Source organism: Tenrec ecaudatus, chromosome 12, assembly GCF_050624435.1.
Source record: "Tenrec ecaudatus isolate mTenEca1 chromosome 12, mTenEca1.hap1, whole genome shotgun sequence".
Taxonomy (NCBI): Eukaryota; Metazoa; Chordata; class Mammalia; order Afrosoricida; family Tenrecidae; genus Tenrec; species Tenrec ecaudatus.
In genome coordinates, this window is record NC_134541.1 from 11,168,788 (window position 1) to 11,185,850 (window position 17,063).

Genomic DNA, 17,063 nt, shown 5'->3' on the forward strand with positions numbered 1-17,063 from the left:
CACCTACCGTCTCGGAACCCCACAAGGCAATGGTTTATTGTTTGTGTTCTCTTTATACTTTGTTTTCTGACTTCAATTTGGGGATGAAGAAAAATCGTGGGCCAGATAAAAGGTATGGAAACACTCAGCAATACTATTCATTGAATGTTTTCGATGGGTCTCAGACCATCTGCTGAGCCTTGTTTCATCCTCACCGGAACCATGAAGTATAAGCGCTCTCCCCATTTTACAGATACGGCAGGTGAGGCTCAGAGACGTCGGTGACTTGCCCAGGGACACGGGAAAGGAGACTGCAGAGCTGAGCCTCAGTCGGTCTGATTTCAGGAACTTATCCAGCCTCCTTGCTGTCAGTCACTCTAAATCCCACAATGGCTCCCTAGTTCCTTGGTTAACGCCCAGCCAACCAAGGACGTGGAATGTGCGGTTCTCCCAAATTGCCACGTGTTTTAAAAGGCAGTTTTGGAAATGATTGGCTTTGAAAAACCACAGGTTTCACGAACACTTTTTAAAAGATCGTTTTCGTCGACTGCGTCAAGGTCAGTCGGGTTTGAGTGAACAGGTTTGCTTCCACAGCTAAGTTCCGGGTGGTCAGGGCAGCCACCATTCTGGACTTGGAAGTGAGCTTTGGTCCTCGGCATCTTGTCAGAGACACGACCCTCCCAGGAGGCACAGCCCTGAGCAGGACGAGCCAGCGTTTCGGCAGCCCACCGGCTTCCTTTGCCAGCTCCGTTATTTCCTCACTCACAGCTTCAGGCTCTCGGCTCCGTTCTCCTTCACTGCCCTCTGCCCGTCCTCACCATTTCCCTCGTCTTTTCTTCGGCTCCTTCCTCTTGCTCCTCGCTCCCTGCAGAGCCATCGTCTTTCGCGCGTGCTGTCTCTTCCTCCGCTTCTTCTCAAGTAGCATCTGAATCCTCATCTGCTGTGTCGTCACCGGGCTGCTCTACGGGAGAGCAAGACAAGCCTTCCTCTGATTGTCTGTCTCTTTTCCCGGATGCTGTTGCTTGTCATTAGAAGGATATGCTTTCCTGAGTCACGTTGGAGGATTTGCTTAATTCTGGGACCGGTATTGAGCTGACATGGATACAAGGACCATACATCGTTTACAGCTAATAGGTACATTTTACAAATGAGTATAAAGACGTGTACGGCTAACCCAACATTTGCTAATTCAACTCTTGGAGCCCGTGCCGTGTAATGACTCCAAGGGTGTTAGTCATGTGCTCAGACGGTACATTTTAAAAGTGAACCGCCTACTGCGGGATAATGACCCATTGAGAGGAAACGTCCAAAGACAGCACAGTGTCCCACCCCCCCTCACCCACTTCCCCCACTTCTGGCATCTGCCATCGTGGGCATGCCTCCTGACTTAGACACCAACACGGCCGCCTTGCTGTAACTGGACTCTCGCTTTTTAGTTGGGTTTCATAATTGGGGGATTTGAAAAGGGCTTCCATAGCTCACATTCCGGGGCATCTGTCTCATGCCACATCCTTTATGATGTCGCATGCAATCCGTGCCGCGCCCAGGTGGGGCAATGGCTTTCTTACCCCACTTTGTAGATGGGAATGCCGGAGCCCAGGCAGCCTAGGTGACAGCTAACCAGCTGTGCGGGGTGGGCGGGGGGGGTTGATCCTGGTCCTCTGATTCTACCTCTCCTCCTGTGGATCACCGTGTGCGGGTCTTTCTTGCTGCATTTGTTCCGGAGGCTAACGTTCTCGCCTGCCCTTCTAGCCACCCTGAAAGGTCAACACTAGCCCAGAATCCCTATTCACTCCTTCATTCGTTCACCCGCTCAACAAATATTTAATATCACCCTCATCTTCTCCACTCCTTCCCCTTCAATGATCTGCCCCCTCGATGAACTCCAGCAGCTTGAAACCCAGTGGACACTCACTTTGATGACCTCAGGGCTGGGCAATGTGGCCGTCCAGGTGGGGCTCTGGGGACTGAGGCTGCCCAGCCCAGCCTCAGGGTCCCCTTCCCCTCCCATCCGTCTGTCTGTCTGTCTTGCCTGCTTTTGTCTGTATTCTCCCATCAGTCAGTCTTCTCCATGGTTAAATAGGGACCCCCAGAACCATCAAATTTTTATGTTTCCCAAAAAAAACCCCAGAAGTTCACATTTCTAGGAGCACAAAATGAAATATATGATCAGCAATGGGCTCCTTTACAAAATCACTTCCATGAGACCACATGATCAGCAATTGCTTTAAGAAACAGAGAGAGAGAGAGAGAGAGAGAGAGAGAGAGAGAAGGTGGGAGGGGCAGGGAGACTAGATGAACGGAAACAGAACAAACAGAATGGAAATACTGAGAATGTTCTCGCAATGTGAAGAGTGTAAGCGATGCTCCTGGACAACTTGTGTTGCAATGGTTGGATGGGCACCTCAGTGTCTATGGAAACGCTCGTGTGTGTGTGTGTGTGTGTGTGTGTTGTTGTTGTTGTTAGGTGCTGCCCGTCCTGCGCCATCCTCACAATTGTTAAGCTGGAGCCTGTTGCTGCAGCCCCTGTGCCCATCCATCTCGCTGAGGGCCTTCTTCTTTGTCGCCGCCCCTCCACTTTACCGAGCAGGATGTCCTTCCCCAGGGACTGGGCTCTCCTGACAACACGTCCAAAGTATATAAGACAAAGCCTTGTTATCCTTTGCCTCTAAGGAGCACTCTGGCCATTCTTCCAAGACAGATCAACTTGCATATATATATCATATTTACTTGAGTATAAGCCGACCCCAATATTAGCCGAGACACTGAATTTTACCACAAAAACTGCATAAGAGATGTGCTGAAAAACTCTGCTTAGCTCCCTCCACGTGGACCATCATGCGGGGCAGAGAGCCAGCCCAAGTTTGGCTTCCTCTTGGACATCGATGGTGTGCTGGTACGTGGCCACAAAGTGATCCCCGCCGCTCTGGAAGCATTCCGCAAGTTGGTTGACCCTCAGGGGAAGTTTCGGGTGCCTGTGGTCTTTGTCACAAATTCTGGGAACATCCTGCAGCGTGTCAAAGCCCAGCAGCTGTCCTCCCTCTTTGGGTTCAAGGTGGATCCCGACCAGGTTATTCTCTGCCACAGCCCCATGGAGCTGTTCTCGCAGTTTCACGGGAAGCGGATGCTGGTGTCTGGGCAGGGGCCCCTGGTGGAAAACGCCCGACTACTGGGTTTCCAGCACGTGGTGACTGTGGAGGAGCTGCGGACCACCTTCCCGGTGCTCGACATGGTGGACCTGGAGCGCCGGCCCAAGACCACGGCCCCTCAGAGGGATGACTTCCCCGCCATCGAAGGGGTGCTCCTCCTCGGGGAGCCCGTCCGCTGGGAGACGAACCTGCAGCTGATCATGGATGTCCTCCTCAGCAATGGGAACCCTGGGACAGGTCTAGCGACAGCCCCCTACCCCCACCTGCCTGTCCTGGCCAGCAACCTGGACCTCCTTTGGATGGCTGAAGCAAAGATGCCCAGGTTTGGCCACGGCACCTTCCTCCTGTGCCTGGAGACCGTTTATCGCAAAGTCACCGGCAAGGAACTGCGGTACGAGGGCCTGATGGGCAAGCCCAGCCTCCTCACCTACCAGTATGCAGAGGACCTGGTCCGGCAGCAGGCGGAGAGGTGGGGCTGGACCGCCCCCATCCAGACCCTCTATGCCATTGGAGATAACCCCATGTCCGACATCTACGGTGCCAACCTGTTCCACCAGCACTTGCAGAGGACGAAGTAGCAAGGGACGGAGGGACTGGGAGCCGGCCATCTGAGGAAGCAGCGGCCATCAAAAACCCAGAGCTGCGTCTCCATCCTTGTGTGCACTGGCGTGTACAGTCCCGGGGCCCCAGGGCCCTCAGGGCCGGCCCAGGGCGGAGAGAAGCCCCTGTTCCATGGGCACCGGGACTTCAGCCCGGGGCTCACAGAGGCGGCCCACGTGGTCAGGGACGTGAATGAGGCGGTGGAGCTGGTCTTCCGCAAGGAGGGCTGGGCTCTGCAGTGAGAGCTGGGCCATGGGGAGACCGGCACCAGCAATGGGGCCCACCCTGATGGCTGGGTTCTCAGGCCTGGGCCTGGCTGCCTGCCCATCTCTCCCTGCTGCCCCACAGTGGTCAGGTTATTGGTCACTTGGAAGAAGACAGTGGCCTTTCTCCTGCTAAGTAGTGGCCACCAAGGTGTACCCTGAGTGACATTTGGGGTGAAATGCCAGTGATTCTCGGGCCCGAATCCTGCCCTGCCTCTCCTGGCAGTCCGACCTCAGGCCAGTCCTCTTCACCTGTGTGCCTCAGCTTCCTTCTGGTCTCAGCAGGGACTCCTGAAAACAGGAGGGGGTGTGGAAGGTGTGGACGTGCCCGGAGGGCTTCTGCCCTCCCTAAAGGAACACTGCATGCCGGCCAGGTGTGTAGTGTAGCTAGCGCTCAGATATGGCTTTTTACTGTATTTTTAGCTTATTGCCCAGAGAGTCTGGGCTTATTTTTTTTAAACGAAATGAATCATAATAAATATTCATGTTGCCGTAAAAAAAAAAAAACTCTGCTTATACATGAGTATATGCGGGTGTGTGTGTGTGTGTGTGTGTGTGTGTGTGTGTGTGTGTGTGTGTGTGTTGTTATAGGAATTTTACCAACCTTTAAAGCTCTCTATCCCACTTGTGGATGTGACTTACAAGCTGCAGCCGGCCGGCCTTCCCCAGCCTCGGTGACCTTCCTGGGGCAGCTGACAGAAGGACAGGCCCTCTGAGCTCTCACCGGGCTGATGTCGGGGGAGCACGGGGAACACTGTGTGGCAGGCAGAGAAGCAGCTGACGTCACGGCCAGGCTAACGCGGCCGTCACATTCAGTGGAACCGATGGAGGCGACGACCTGAGGCGAGTGGGTGGTTCTTGCCCTCACTTCACAAACCCCTAAGTGCAGACTAGCTGAATCTTTCAGCTTGCAAGTGCCCTGCGATCACACCCAGTGGTACCTCCCTCTGTCCCCACGGGGTTGGTTGGAACCATCAAAGAAAAAAAAGAAATAAAAACGCAAAGGAGAAACGCTCTTCTGTTGGGGTGGGTGTGGAGTGCGTGGATGTTCGTATACACAGACTGAGGCTCAGTTTATACAAAATGGTATACACACTGCCCAGTATCCACACTGATAATGCCCCACCCTCAGGATCCTTATCATATAATTACCATCGAAAGATGAGAGTCAGGCAGCTGACCTTGGGTGGTCTGCCCACTGTTGTCTCTGAGACTAGAAATCAAAACTATGGTCCCGTACAGTGACACCTGGAAGCTTCTTTCGGTGGGTGACGCTTCTTCTTTCTAATGGTGAAGAATTGTCACATTAAAAAAAAAAAAGAATCGTCACTTTTTTTCTCCAGCCAATCCCACTCATTTCTCTGTTTTTATGAGCGTATATTATGCTTCCAAACTGGATATACTGGAAATTAGCAATGCAATGAAGTAAATTCCAGTCACTGTGCAAATGACCAGGATAGCCCGTAAAGCAAAAGGCTTTACACAGGTGGCCTCGTGGCTTAAACGTAAGGCCAATAACTGCCAGGTCAGTAGTTAGATTGAACCCACCCACTGCTCCCAGGGAGAAAGATGTCGGCTCCCGGAAAAGAGTTACAGTCTGGGTGGCCCCTCTCCTGGAGGATGGCTTGGAGTTGGAAGGGGCTGGGTGGCAGTGCACACTCAGGAGCATCTGTATAAAGAGGAGGAGCTAAGACAGCGGAGGAGCGATCTCATCTCCCGCTTCAAAAGCCAGTTGCCATTGAAGGCGACCCTGGTATGCCGGAGGGGAACTGGGCCCCACGGGGCTTGCCAAGGCTGGTTTTCAAGCCTCCAGATCGCACTTCTGAATTCCCTGGAGGAGAAAGGAGCCGTGGTGGAGCAGTGGTTGAGTACGCCGCTGCGATCCCAAAGGTTGGCAGTTTGAGCCCAGCCCCAGCTTTGTGGGCAGAATAGGTGGCAGCCGGCTCCCGTAAAGATGACAGGAGTGGGAAGCCTGTCCAGCAGCGTCGCTGTGATTGGCTGCATGGGTGAGTGACAGGCACAGCTCTCGCTGGGTGGTACTGGCATTGGCACTGTGCCTGAGGTGGGACACATTGGCGCCCTGAAAGGACAGTATAAACAGCCCCTAGCTGCCACCAAGTCCCTCCAACTCCCAGGTTTCCGAGTGGAACCGCTCCATCGGTTGGGGTAACTGACGGTTGAGACAGACTGCCACCTCCTGACAGCCTTCCTGCGAGTGAGCACTCAGCTCTGTGCTCTACCCAGGGACTCCCAGACAGGCATGAGGTCGTCCAGGGAATCCCTGCCCACAGAGCCCTGGGCTGCCCAGTCTGCAGCCCCAACGGTGGGCTGCGGGTTCATTTGTGGGCTAGGCAGCCCCTGACACTTGGATCAGATCTGTGGCTGGGCCGAGTTGGGGCGTGGGTCACTCAGGCGGCATGGGACCTGATTATGGGTCTCGGGGCCCCAGTTGTGTTTCCTGAAATCATCACATCTCACCTGCAGACCACCTGGACACCTAGAGAGGAGACAATCAGCAAGCAGGCGGCTGCATTTTGTCTGAAAACCAGCTTCCGTGACAGTCCCAAGTTCATAGTCAATTCCTAAAGGCGGCTGCCTTCGTTCCACACTTCAATCAGGGTCCACTTTTCTAATCTAGTTTGGGGATTTTAAAAATATGCGCACAGCAGTTGTATGACTTTTTGAAACCAAACAGACAAAGCGTCTTTTGGATTTCTGTTTCCTTCACTCAGAGCCAGTCATAATAAACCGCTATCATGGAGGTGTTCCCAACTCATAGTGCTCCCACAGACAGATAACTACTCCACCGCCCCCCGCCCCCAAGGTTTCATTTTTACAGAAGGGGGGGCTGGTGGCACAAGGGTTAAGTATTCAGTTGATAGCTACTAGGTCAGTGGTCATACCCAGAAGAACTCTGAGAGAGTGTCCTGGAGTAGACTACAGCCTTAGCACCCTACACAGCTCTTCTACGCTGCCCCACACAGTCCCAGGGAGTCGCGATTGACTCGCATGGGTTTGAGTTTGGTTTTAACCTTTACGGAAGCTGAGGTAGTCAGTTTATTGTGCCAACCTGGCCGATAAACACATGTGGGGTTCATTGAAGGGTGGCTCGGTGAGCCTCACCTTTCTGGTTCTCGGGTCTCTTGCTTTCTGATGGTCAGACCAGAGTGCAGCTGCCTTAGCCAGTTCCCTGCTTTCCCAGCCAAGGCTCACTTCTTGCAAGACATCCCCGAGGAGAAGTCGCATGGACATACCCTGATGCAGCCCTGGGTGCTGGAGCAGCCGTGTGGAGACCCTGCCAGTGCTGAGATGCTTACACATTCACTGACTCGGCTTTCCTCCTGCAGATGGCATCATTTTGTGAGATGGAGGAAGACTTTTTGGATTGGTGTTGGACATATGGGTTAATGTTGGACTTGTGGGCTTGGGCAGCACTGGATTGGGATGCTTTCTTGATGCACACTTAACCTTTGAAGAAAACTCTTTCTTATACATGAGTTTTTGTGGATTTGTTTCCCTGAGTACCCAGACTAACACAGAAGCAGCTGCCACATCTTTCTGCCTCAGAACTCAGACTGCACATCTTCTGGTTAGCAGCCGAGCACACAACCACTGCACTATCGGGCTCTTTGACCCAGCTGGTGGGAGACGCTTTGGAAATTTTCCCACTGAGAAGATTGTGTGTGTGTTAGAGATATACACACAGCTAGAGGACACAGAGATAAAGAGACAAAGTGAGCCCGTGTGTGTGAGAGAGAGGGTGTAAAAGAGAGAGGGGGATAGAGGCAGAGACAGGGCAGAGAAACTGGGTGAGTGGGGATTTTGTTAAAATTGTGTAGGGGCAGAGAACAACATGGCTGGCCCCACTATGAGACATGATGCCCCTCAGTGACCAAGGGCGATACAGGGGACTGCACCGGAGACACAGTATGGGAATTGCACCTGACCTGATCCCACCACACCGAGGCAAAGCACTGGGGGAGTGCAGCGGAACAGCAAGGGAATGGAGTGGCAAGGTCCCCAGGGAATGCTGAAAGTGGACTTTGGGGCCAGGGCGTTGTGCCCCAACAGACTGGACTGGAAAACACTCCTAAGGGCCAGCAAACGATCCCTGAACTAAGTACAAGCTTTTCTCTTGTGAAGTGTTTTGTTTTGTTCTTTGTCAGTGGTTTGTTTTTGTTGTTTTGTTGTCTGGTTGTATACTGTTATCGGTTTCCCCTTTCCATCCCACCCTCCCAGTAACACCACTCTCACTACTGGTCCTAAAGGAATCATCTGTCCTGGATTTCGTGCCAGTGTACAAGCTCTGGTCTAGCCAGATTTGTAAGGTAGAATTGGGATCATGATAGTGGGAGGGAGGGGAGGAGGAAGCATTTAGGAACTAGAGGAATGTTGTATGTTTCATCGTTGCTACATCACACCCTGACTGGCTTGTCTCATCTCCTCCCCGAGACCCTTCCATATGGGGGTGTATAGTTGCCAGCAGATGGGCTTTGGGTCCCCATTCTGCCCTCCCCTTCATTCACTAGGATTTTTTGTTCTTTGATGCCTGATTCCTGATCCCTTTGACACCTTGTGATCACACAGGTTGGTGTACTTCTTCCATGTGGGCTTTGTTGCTTCTGAGCTAGATGGTCACTTGTTTACTCTTTGCTTCACTATGATATATATTTATCTGGTAAGTGTGGTTCTGCTGTTCTGAATAAATGTTATTGGAATATTCATCTTATCATTAATCCCTGTTGTTGGTGTAAATAGTATCCACTTAAGAGTTTAATCTGTATAAGTCAACAATTCATGTATTGCAGATCATAGCCTATACGCCTATAATGTTTTTTCTCAACAGAGTTTTAAATTCTGTACAATTGCTAAACTAATGACACTATCAATGCACAGTGCTTATACATTGGACTGCTAACCACAAGGTGAGCCTTTCAAGATCACCAGCCAGCTCACCAACAGAAAGATGAGACTTTCTGATCCTGTAAAGATTTACAGGCTTTTAGACTCACCGGGCAGTGCTACCCTGCCCTATAGAGTCACTATGAGTCAGTATTGACTTGATGGCATGGAAGAGATGCCCCAGGGGATGGTTGATAACACTCTCTAACGTAAAATGCCAACAATGTCTCTAAGGTGAACCAGAGAAATATATAAACCACAGATACATTAATGGATTGGGGCTTGCACTTAATTCTAGCCCCAAACTAAGAACAATGAGTTCTTATGACCCGGAACCTGCTTGGTGCTCATCCTCATGAAGAGATCACTGATGATATGGGTGTAATACCAAAGTGTGGCGAAGAAAGTAGATGGTGCCCAGCTATCAGAAAGAATAGCTTCTGGGGTATTAAAGGCTTGTTTCCAAACAAGCAGCCCTCTAAGTGAAGAATCAACTAAGCCTACAGGGAAGAAACACATCAGCCTGTGTGATCCAAGGATTGTGACTAAGATCATCCAAATCTAAAAGTGGAAATATCAGCAGAGCTTAAATTATGAACACCCAGTGTGCAGGCGGTTATGGACAACAATGGAAACCCAAAAGTCCTTTGCAGGATTCAGACATAGATTGAGCCTCTGGTGACTCCTGTGGCCATAGTCGAGAGCTGTGAGGAGCCCTGATACCAGACAGAGCACTGTGAAGGTGCTTATGGCAGACGTAGTTAAGCCAAAATGTAATATCTTCTCATTTGATCTTCCTTTAGACCGATTGTAAAGTTGTAGTTTTTTTTAAAGTAAAGCAGAAATACACGTAGATTAAGCCCCTGGGGAATCCCTTCTTACCAGGGATGTGCACAGCCTTGCTAATATGCAGAGAGTTGCATTTAAAAAAATGGGTTTAAAAAGATAAAACTTTTATTGCTTTTTTAAAGAAAAATAGCAGTTTTATTGTAGAAAACGGATGGTTGCAGATGCAGTTGGGTTGAAATTTAGCCCCTTATCATGTGGTCTTCCTTATGACCCATTTACATTTGTTGTAGCTTTTTAATATTTTCTGCTTTATTTTCGGTGGAGGTTTTGTCTGTTTTACTTTATTATTCACATGAGGTTTGTTGTTGTCTTTAATGTTTTTTCTGTATGTAACATCTAGGAGAGCTAAACCCAGAGACGGTAACTGGAGTCATGGCTCTTGGCGGCAGGGCAGGAGGGGTTGGGGGAAACAGGAACTAGTAAGGATGAGTACAAGATGGAAGAAAATTTTCTAAAACCGCTTGGGATGATTGTACGGCTCTTCTTGTGTGGTTGAGTTAGGTTTCTTGGAGGGAGGGGGAATCCCTCAGTTCTTGACTTCCCAGGAGAAAGAATTCAGGCTGAAACCTGGTGTGTGATCCAAGTGGGTTTTTTATAAGCGACCTAACAATTGAACCATTGAATTGTATGATATGCGAATTAGATGCCAATAAAACAGTTAAGGACAAAAAAGCCCTGCCAGGACTTCTGCCTGCCCCTCAAAGTTCAGATCTGCCTCCAGTATTGGAACCTACTAGAACCTGCTGTGGCCCCACAAGAGGGCACGGTCCGTGAGAGATCACAAAGCTCTTGGTACAGAAGTTAGCATGCATGGCCACTGCCTGAAAGGGTGGCAATCGAGATCATACAAGAGAACCTTGTGAAAAATCAGCCACCGAAATCTCACGGGAACAGTTCTACTCTAGCACGTGTGTCGGAACCAACTTGATGGCAGAGAAGGACAGAGAACAGTTCTTGGATCGGGTTGTTTTGTGCTGTCGGGTCAGTCAGTCCAGATGCATAGTGTCCCCACATGCCCGAGCAGCTGCGGAGGGAGTGCTAGGCTGTCATCTTTATGGCAGCTGAAGACCAGATCTTATCTCCTCCAGCAGGGCTGGTGCGTCTGGCTGCTGGCCTGTTGGCTAGCCATTGTGCGACAGGGGCTCCTGGTCTAGGATCTCGCTGTGTGACAGACTCCTCTCTACCTGGGGCAGCCCACAAGAATGTGTTGGACTATTATTTTTATTCTGTAGATTATATCTCTTCCATGGCCTCCCAAAGGGCTACCATTTGCCATGGAGTTGATGCTGACGAGGGCGACCCCATGGGTGTCAGAGCAGAACTGTGCTCCCTAGGATGTTCAATGGCTGGTTGGGGCACGTAGATCACCAGGCCTTTCTTCCTAGGCACCTCTGTGTGAGCTTGAACCACAAACCTTCCAGTGAGTCACCAAGCACCTTACTGGTTTGCACCAGGCTTCCTGAGTACTTAGAATAAACTCCAGACACCTCAGAGTGACCAAGAAGGCCTATGTCATCTGTGTAAGTCCCTCTCTGCCTTCCCCTCCCCCTTCCACTCAGCCACACTTTAAAACACACCAAGCTGGTTCTCCCAGCAGGGGCTTTGTAAATGCTAATCCCCACCTCCCCATCCTTGAATGCAAATGTACTCCCCCCCTATCTTTTGCATAATCTTATTATTCAGAAGTCACCTGCTCAGAGGACCCTCCCTGACCACTCTTCCTGAATCCCTGCATACCACACCACAGGCAGACATTTTTATCCATGTACTCCTATTTCTTTTTTAAAAATATGTATATATATTATATCTAACAGGGCATTTGCCGCTCCAACCATTTCTCATGTTCCATGTAATGGCTTCAATCACATTCATCACGCTGTGCCCACAACACACTCTCCATTTCCAAGTTTTTGCATCACGCTTATCAGCCGTGCAATCGCCCCTCCCTCAGCAATGACTGGCTCTCCCCTCCCCAGCTGCCTCTGATAACTACCATTAAACTTCTACCCATGTGTCTGTTCGAGCTCTTTCATAGAAACGGACTATGTGTTCGTTTATATCTGGCCTTTTCCACTCAGTGTTTTCAAGGTTCAACCCTGGTATGGCGTATGTGTGAACTGCATTTCTCACTGTGATTGGATGATATGCTATTGCCTGCACATACCACATGTTGTTTATCCATTTGTCTTCGGAGAGTAGTCGGGTTGCCTCTGCCTTTTGTCTCGTGTGAATAAACACTGATGTACAAGGGTGTCCTGGAGCTGCTCCTTTCAAGTTTGGGAGGGACATGCCTGGATGTGGAATTTCTAGACCCTAAGGAAATTCAGCTGGAGGTCATTGACATCAGGTGACACGGTACTGCCAGAAATTCAAGCCAGATCCAGAAGAAGGTGTAAAACAAGGAATATCATTGCTGATGCCAAATGGATCTTGGCTGAAAGCAAAGAATGCTACACAGATGTTTGCTTTTGTTTTATTGACTATGCTGTGGCGTCCAGTGACGTAGATTGTGAGTCACCTTGCAAAGTATGGGGATTCCAGAGCACTAACTTACGCTCATGCTTCACCTGGACGGAGACCAACAGTCCTTCACCCAGAACAAGTGGGTTCTGCATGGTTCAAAATCCGGAAAGGGGTGCATCAGGGTTGAATCTTTCATCCTGCTATTCGATCCGTACACTAAGCGCATGGTCTGAGAAGCCGGAGTATATAAAGTAGAACGAAGCATCAGGGTTGGAGGAAGACTTGTGAGATGCAAGTGACACAAGCTTGCTTGCTGAAAGCGAACAAGTCGGGGAGCACTTCCTGATGAAGGTCAAAGACTACATTCTGTGGGATGATGCCATCAGGATTGTCCTTTCCTGGGAGCCGCAACCCCAGTGGAAGTAGCAGTTGGTCAAATGATGCATTGGGCATATCTGTTGAAGAGATTTCTGTAAAGTATTGGAGTTGACAATGTCCTCTGAAGGACTAAGATGGGCGTCACCCACCCATGGTCTTCTCCATCACTTCGTGTGCAGGTGAAAGCTGGCTCATGATTTAGGAAGAAGGGAGGAGAAAAGATGGGTTTGCATTGTGGTGTTGGTGAAGAAGACGGAAGTGACCAGGAACTTCAGGAGGGGAAATCAGTCAGTCTTGGGAGCCGTACAGCCAGAATGCTCCTCTGATGCAAGGGTGGCGAGACTTGATTAGAAGAAGCTCCTGGATACAGTGGGAGGAAAGTGCGCAACAAAAACTCAGAATCATAAATATCCACTGGTTGCATAGAGACACGTAGAGCCAACCCCAAGCCGAGGACCCTCAGCCACCCTCCAGTCTGGAACTACATCGCTCTTACCAAAAAAAAAAAAAGAATAGTGAGACTTCTTCCTTGGATATGTTATCAGGAGGGAGCAGTCTCTGGAGAAGGAGCCTCGGTGAGGGACTGACACAGCCCCGCAACAGTGGGCTCAGGCATACAGCAGTGTGCCGGCAGTGTGGGACTGGGCAGTGCTTTGTTCTAACTCATGGAAACACGAGTTCCTATGGTAACTCTAGGGTTACCGCGGGTAGGAACCAACCTGCTGGCACCTGACGGAGATGGAAATCCTGTTCTGCTTCTTGGTAACATCCGTTACTATTGGATGCCATTTGTCTGTCTGTGTATTCATTTATCCTCACTGTCCTTCTCTCCTCCTAACCTGTAAGTTATGTGTGAATGCGTTTAGTTCAATGGTTCTCAACCGGTGGGTCGTGACCGCTTTGGAAATCGCCAGATTCTTAACAGTAGCAAAATTACAGTGATGAAGTAGCAATGAAAATAATGTCATGGTGCTCACTTGGGCAGCATATACACTAAAAAATAATAATAATTTTATGGTTGGGGGTTCACCACAACAGGAGGAACTGTATTAAAGCGTCCTGGCATTAGGAAAGTTGAGAACCACTAGTCAAGTTCAGTACGGTCTCCCTAACAACCACCATGTAGCAATACTGAGGGAATGATTTAAACAGATTAGAACTGTCACATATGGAGGTCCTGGTGGTGCTGTGAGCTAGACGTTGATTGGGCTGCTAACTGTAAGGTCGGCAGTTCAAACCCCCCAACCTTTCCATAGGAAAAATGAGAGGCTATTTGCTCCCCAATATTTGCAATCCGAGAAAATCAGCATATTGTCACTATGAGTTATAATCAACGCAATGGCCGTGGGCTAGGTGTGGGGCAATCTTTCCTGCAGTTGGCTGCCTCGTCTTTCTCTCACAGAGGAGCTGCTGGGTTTGAACTACGGGCCTTGCCATTTGAAACCAAGGGCTTTAACCACTGGGCCACCAGGGCCCCTCAGCACTACCTTGACATGCATTGTACAACCAACGAGGTCATCGGCATGTCTTCCTCCTGAGGTGAAGACTTGGAATAGTTTGAATTTGAATATGCGACAGACAGTCTTCCAAGGGTGTCACCTGTATTTGAAACTCTGTTTGAGGCTCTCTCCTCCTCCAACCGCCCTTCCTTCCCCCCACAAAACAAAACAAAACAAAAAACAAAGACCGACCACCTTTTGCCAAAACATGCCCACCCAACGCCCAGGCAGAGGGTCGCTTGGTTCCCTGTAACTGCAACGAATCCCTGACTTTTGACTCTCCCACTTGTCATTTGAGTCTCTGACAGAAACCAACAATGATTTCTGTCAGAAAAAAAGGAAAATCCCCCACCTCCCCTTTGGAGGGGGGAGCGGGAGGGTGCAATCCCTGTGCAGATTCTAAAGTGGGGGGCCTTGGGCAGCGGAAGGCTCATGGAGGGATAAAGAGAGAGAAAGTATTTCAAAGGGGCACACACACACACACACACACACACAGGATGCTATGCAGGCCTGTCTCCCAGAGCTGCTCTCGCCTGCCTGACAGGGGTGTGGTGGGGGGGCAGGGGGACACGCCACAGGAGGGCGACACACAGAGGCTGACGGGGACTGGAGGCCTAGCACCTGCAGAGTGTGTCCAGTTCAGTCGGCAAGGCCACCCCAAGCTGCAGGGAGACACAGACCCTCCGGAGCCCCGTCTTGGCTGCCCCGCACCCCCACCGAGGGCCCTGCCTTGCCACGCTTCCTCTGGGATGCCCGTGCGTGAAAAACAGATTTGGATTTTTGTTTTGCGATTGGAGGCCAGGCCAGTGGAAGATGTCAGAAATTCAACAGCCACAGCCGCCTGCTGTGTGTTCTTCCAGACAAGCGTCTCAACTAACAACCCGACACAGGCTGTGGACCTTTCTAGAATCCTGATTTCAACACCTCAAGGAAAGGGCAGATGTTTTGTTTGTTTGTTTGACACCTTTCCTTCTGTCAAATTTGGGTTTTGCTATTTGTCATCTTTGGATCGCAAAGGCTGCTGTGCTTCTTCCATGTGGACTTAGTTGATTCGTGACATGGATCGCTCCTTGTGTGAATACAAGCCTTTAAGACCCCAGACACGATTCCAGTTGATCACAGGCACCATCTGCTCTCTTCACCACATTTTTCTCCAGCACCCGTATCGTTAGTGATCGTGTCAGGAGGGCAGGTGTCCAGCAGGCTCTGTCATAGAACTCGATGTCCTTGTTAGGGCTAGAATGAGGTAGGGTCCCAGAATCCAGTCACTTGTCCACAGATTATGAAGGACTCTCAAGCCGGCCTTCACTGTTAGCCAATTCTGTGATCTTAAGCAAAGGCTTCGCTGAGCTTCAATTTGTTTACCTATTATCTTCAGACGGACGGACGGACCTTGAAGAGTCACGGTTAGGATTATGAGAATGGATAAGATATGTGTATTTTGAAACCATCCCAAAAGATAGTTATATTGTTATTGTTATATCTTTTTTATCATTTTATTAGGGGCTCATACAACTCTTATCACAATCCATGCATGCATCAATTGTGTAAAGCACATTTGAACATTCATTGTCCTCATCATTCTCAAAACATTTGCTCTCCATCTAAGCGCCTGGGATCAGCTCCTAATTTTACCCTCTCCCTCCCTGCTCCCCCTCCCTCACGAGCCCTTGATAATTTAGAAATTATTATTTTGTCATATCTTGCCCTGTCCGACATCTGGAAGGGCAGATGTTTTGAGATGACGGGCCACCGATGTAAGGTAATCCAAAGGAATCGTCCCTCATTTGGTTAGCCGGGATGATGGCATTGTGTTTTATTATCAATGAAACGTGATGTTCTTTAAATACGTGGCACCAAGAAGGATGGAGGGTAAAATGAAGTGAAAGGCACAATGCTTGATGCCTTCAAAGACGTCAGAGGAAAGAAGAGAGGCGCTGAGCTGAAGCAAGCACAGTGAGATCTTGCTTGTTGTCAAATCCCGCTGACCATACATTTGCCCGACGTTGGGGTATGTTGGATAATGTTTACCAAATGAATAAGAAACAACAACCAGATGAATAAGTTCTTCAAAGGTTTGTGAAGAGTGGTTATGGAGGCACAGGAATTTACCAAGCCTGGGGTAGGTTGCTAACAAGGTCGACGGTTCAAACCCAGGAGCCGCTTTGAGAAAGAAAGTTGAGGCTGTCTACTCCCACATGGATCTACAGCAGTGGGTTCTCAACCTGTAGGTCGTGACCCCTTTGGGAGTCAAACGACCCTTTCATGGGGGTCACCCGATTCATAACAGTAGCAAAATTGCAGTGATGAAGTAGAAACGAAAATAATTTTGTGGTTGGGGGGGGTCACCACCGCAAGAGGAGCTATATGAAAGGGTCGCGACATTGGGAAGGCTGAGAACCCCTGAGCTACACAGGAGCAGTTCTGTGTCCCATAGGGTCATTGAGAGTCAGAGTTGACACGGTGGCAGTGGGTGTGGGCTTTGTGTGGTTCGTGTCCCTCTGAGTGGCCGCCCTGGCTGCAGCGTAGGCGTGGAGAAGCCCTGCGGAAAGCAATGACAATTAGCATGGCGCCAGTCCGCAGACCGCCAGTCAGCCCGACGGCTGTAGAGCTCCGGGTGCCCGGCTTCCTCTGCCCCGCCAGCTCCTGCTGCCTGGGAGCTTGTTCTCACACGCATGCATTCATGCAATCCCCACACGGGGCCATGTTCTTCATGTCTGTCCTTTCTAGAGGAGGCAAGTGCAGTCAGGAAAGGTTAGGTAACTGTTAGTCTGGTACTTTAGAAAAACAAATCCACAGAAACTCATGTATAAGAGAGAGTTTTCTTCAAAGGTTAAGTGCATATCAAGAACACATTCCAACCCAATGCTGCCAAAACCCACAAATTCAGCATTAACTTATATGTCTGATACCAATCCACAAAGTTTTCTTCCATCTCACAAAACACATGCAATGACGCTGACTGCAGGAGGAAAGCAGAG

General features: G+C 49.9%; 1 protein-coding gene across 1 annotated transcript; it reads left to right on the forward strand.

Moving 5' to 3' along the window:
- Positions 1 to 201: 201 nt before the first annotated feature.
- On the forward strand, positions 202 to 4,455 carry LOC142422301 (haloacid dehalogenase-like hydrolase domain-containing 5). Its single transcript, XM_075527699.1, is given in 2 exon segments — positions 202 to 241; positions 2,829 to 4,455. Coding segments are annotated over 2 exon segments (1,182 nt in total). The 3' UTR covers positions 3,971 to 4,455.
- The last annotated feature ends 12,608 nt before the right edge of the window (positions 4,456 to 17,063 follow it).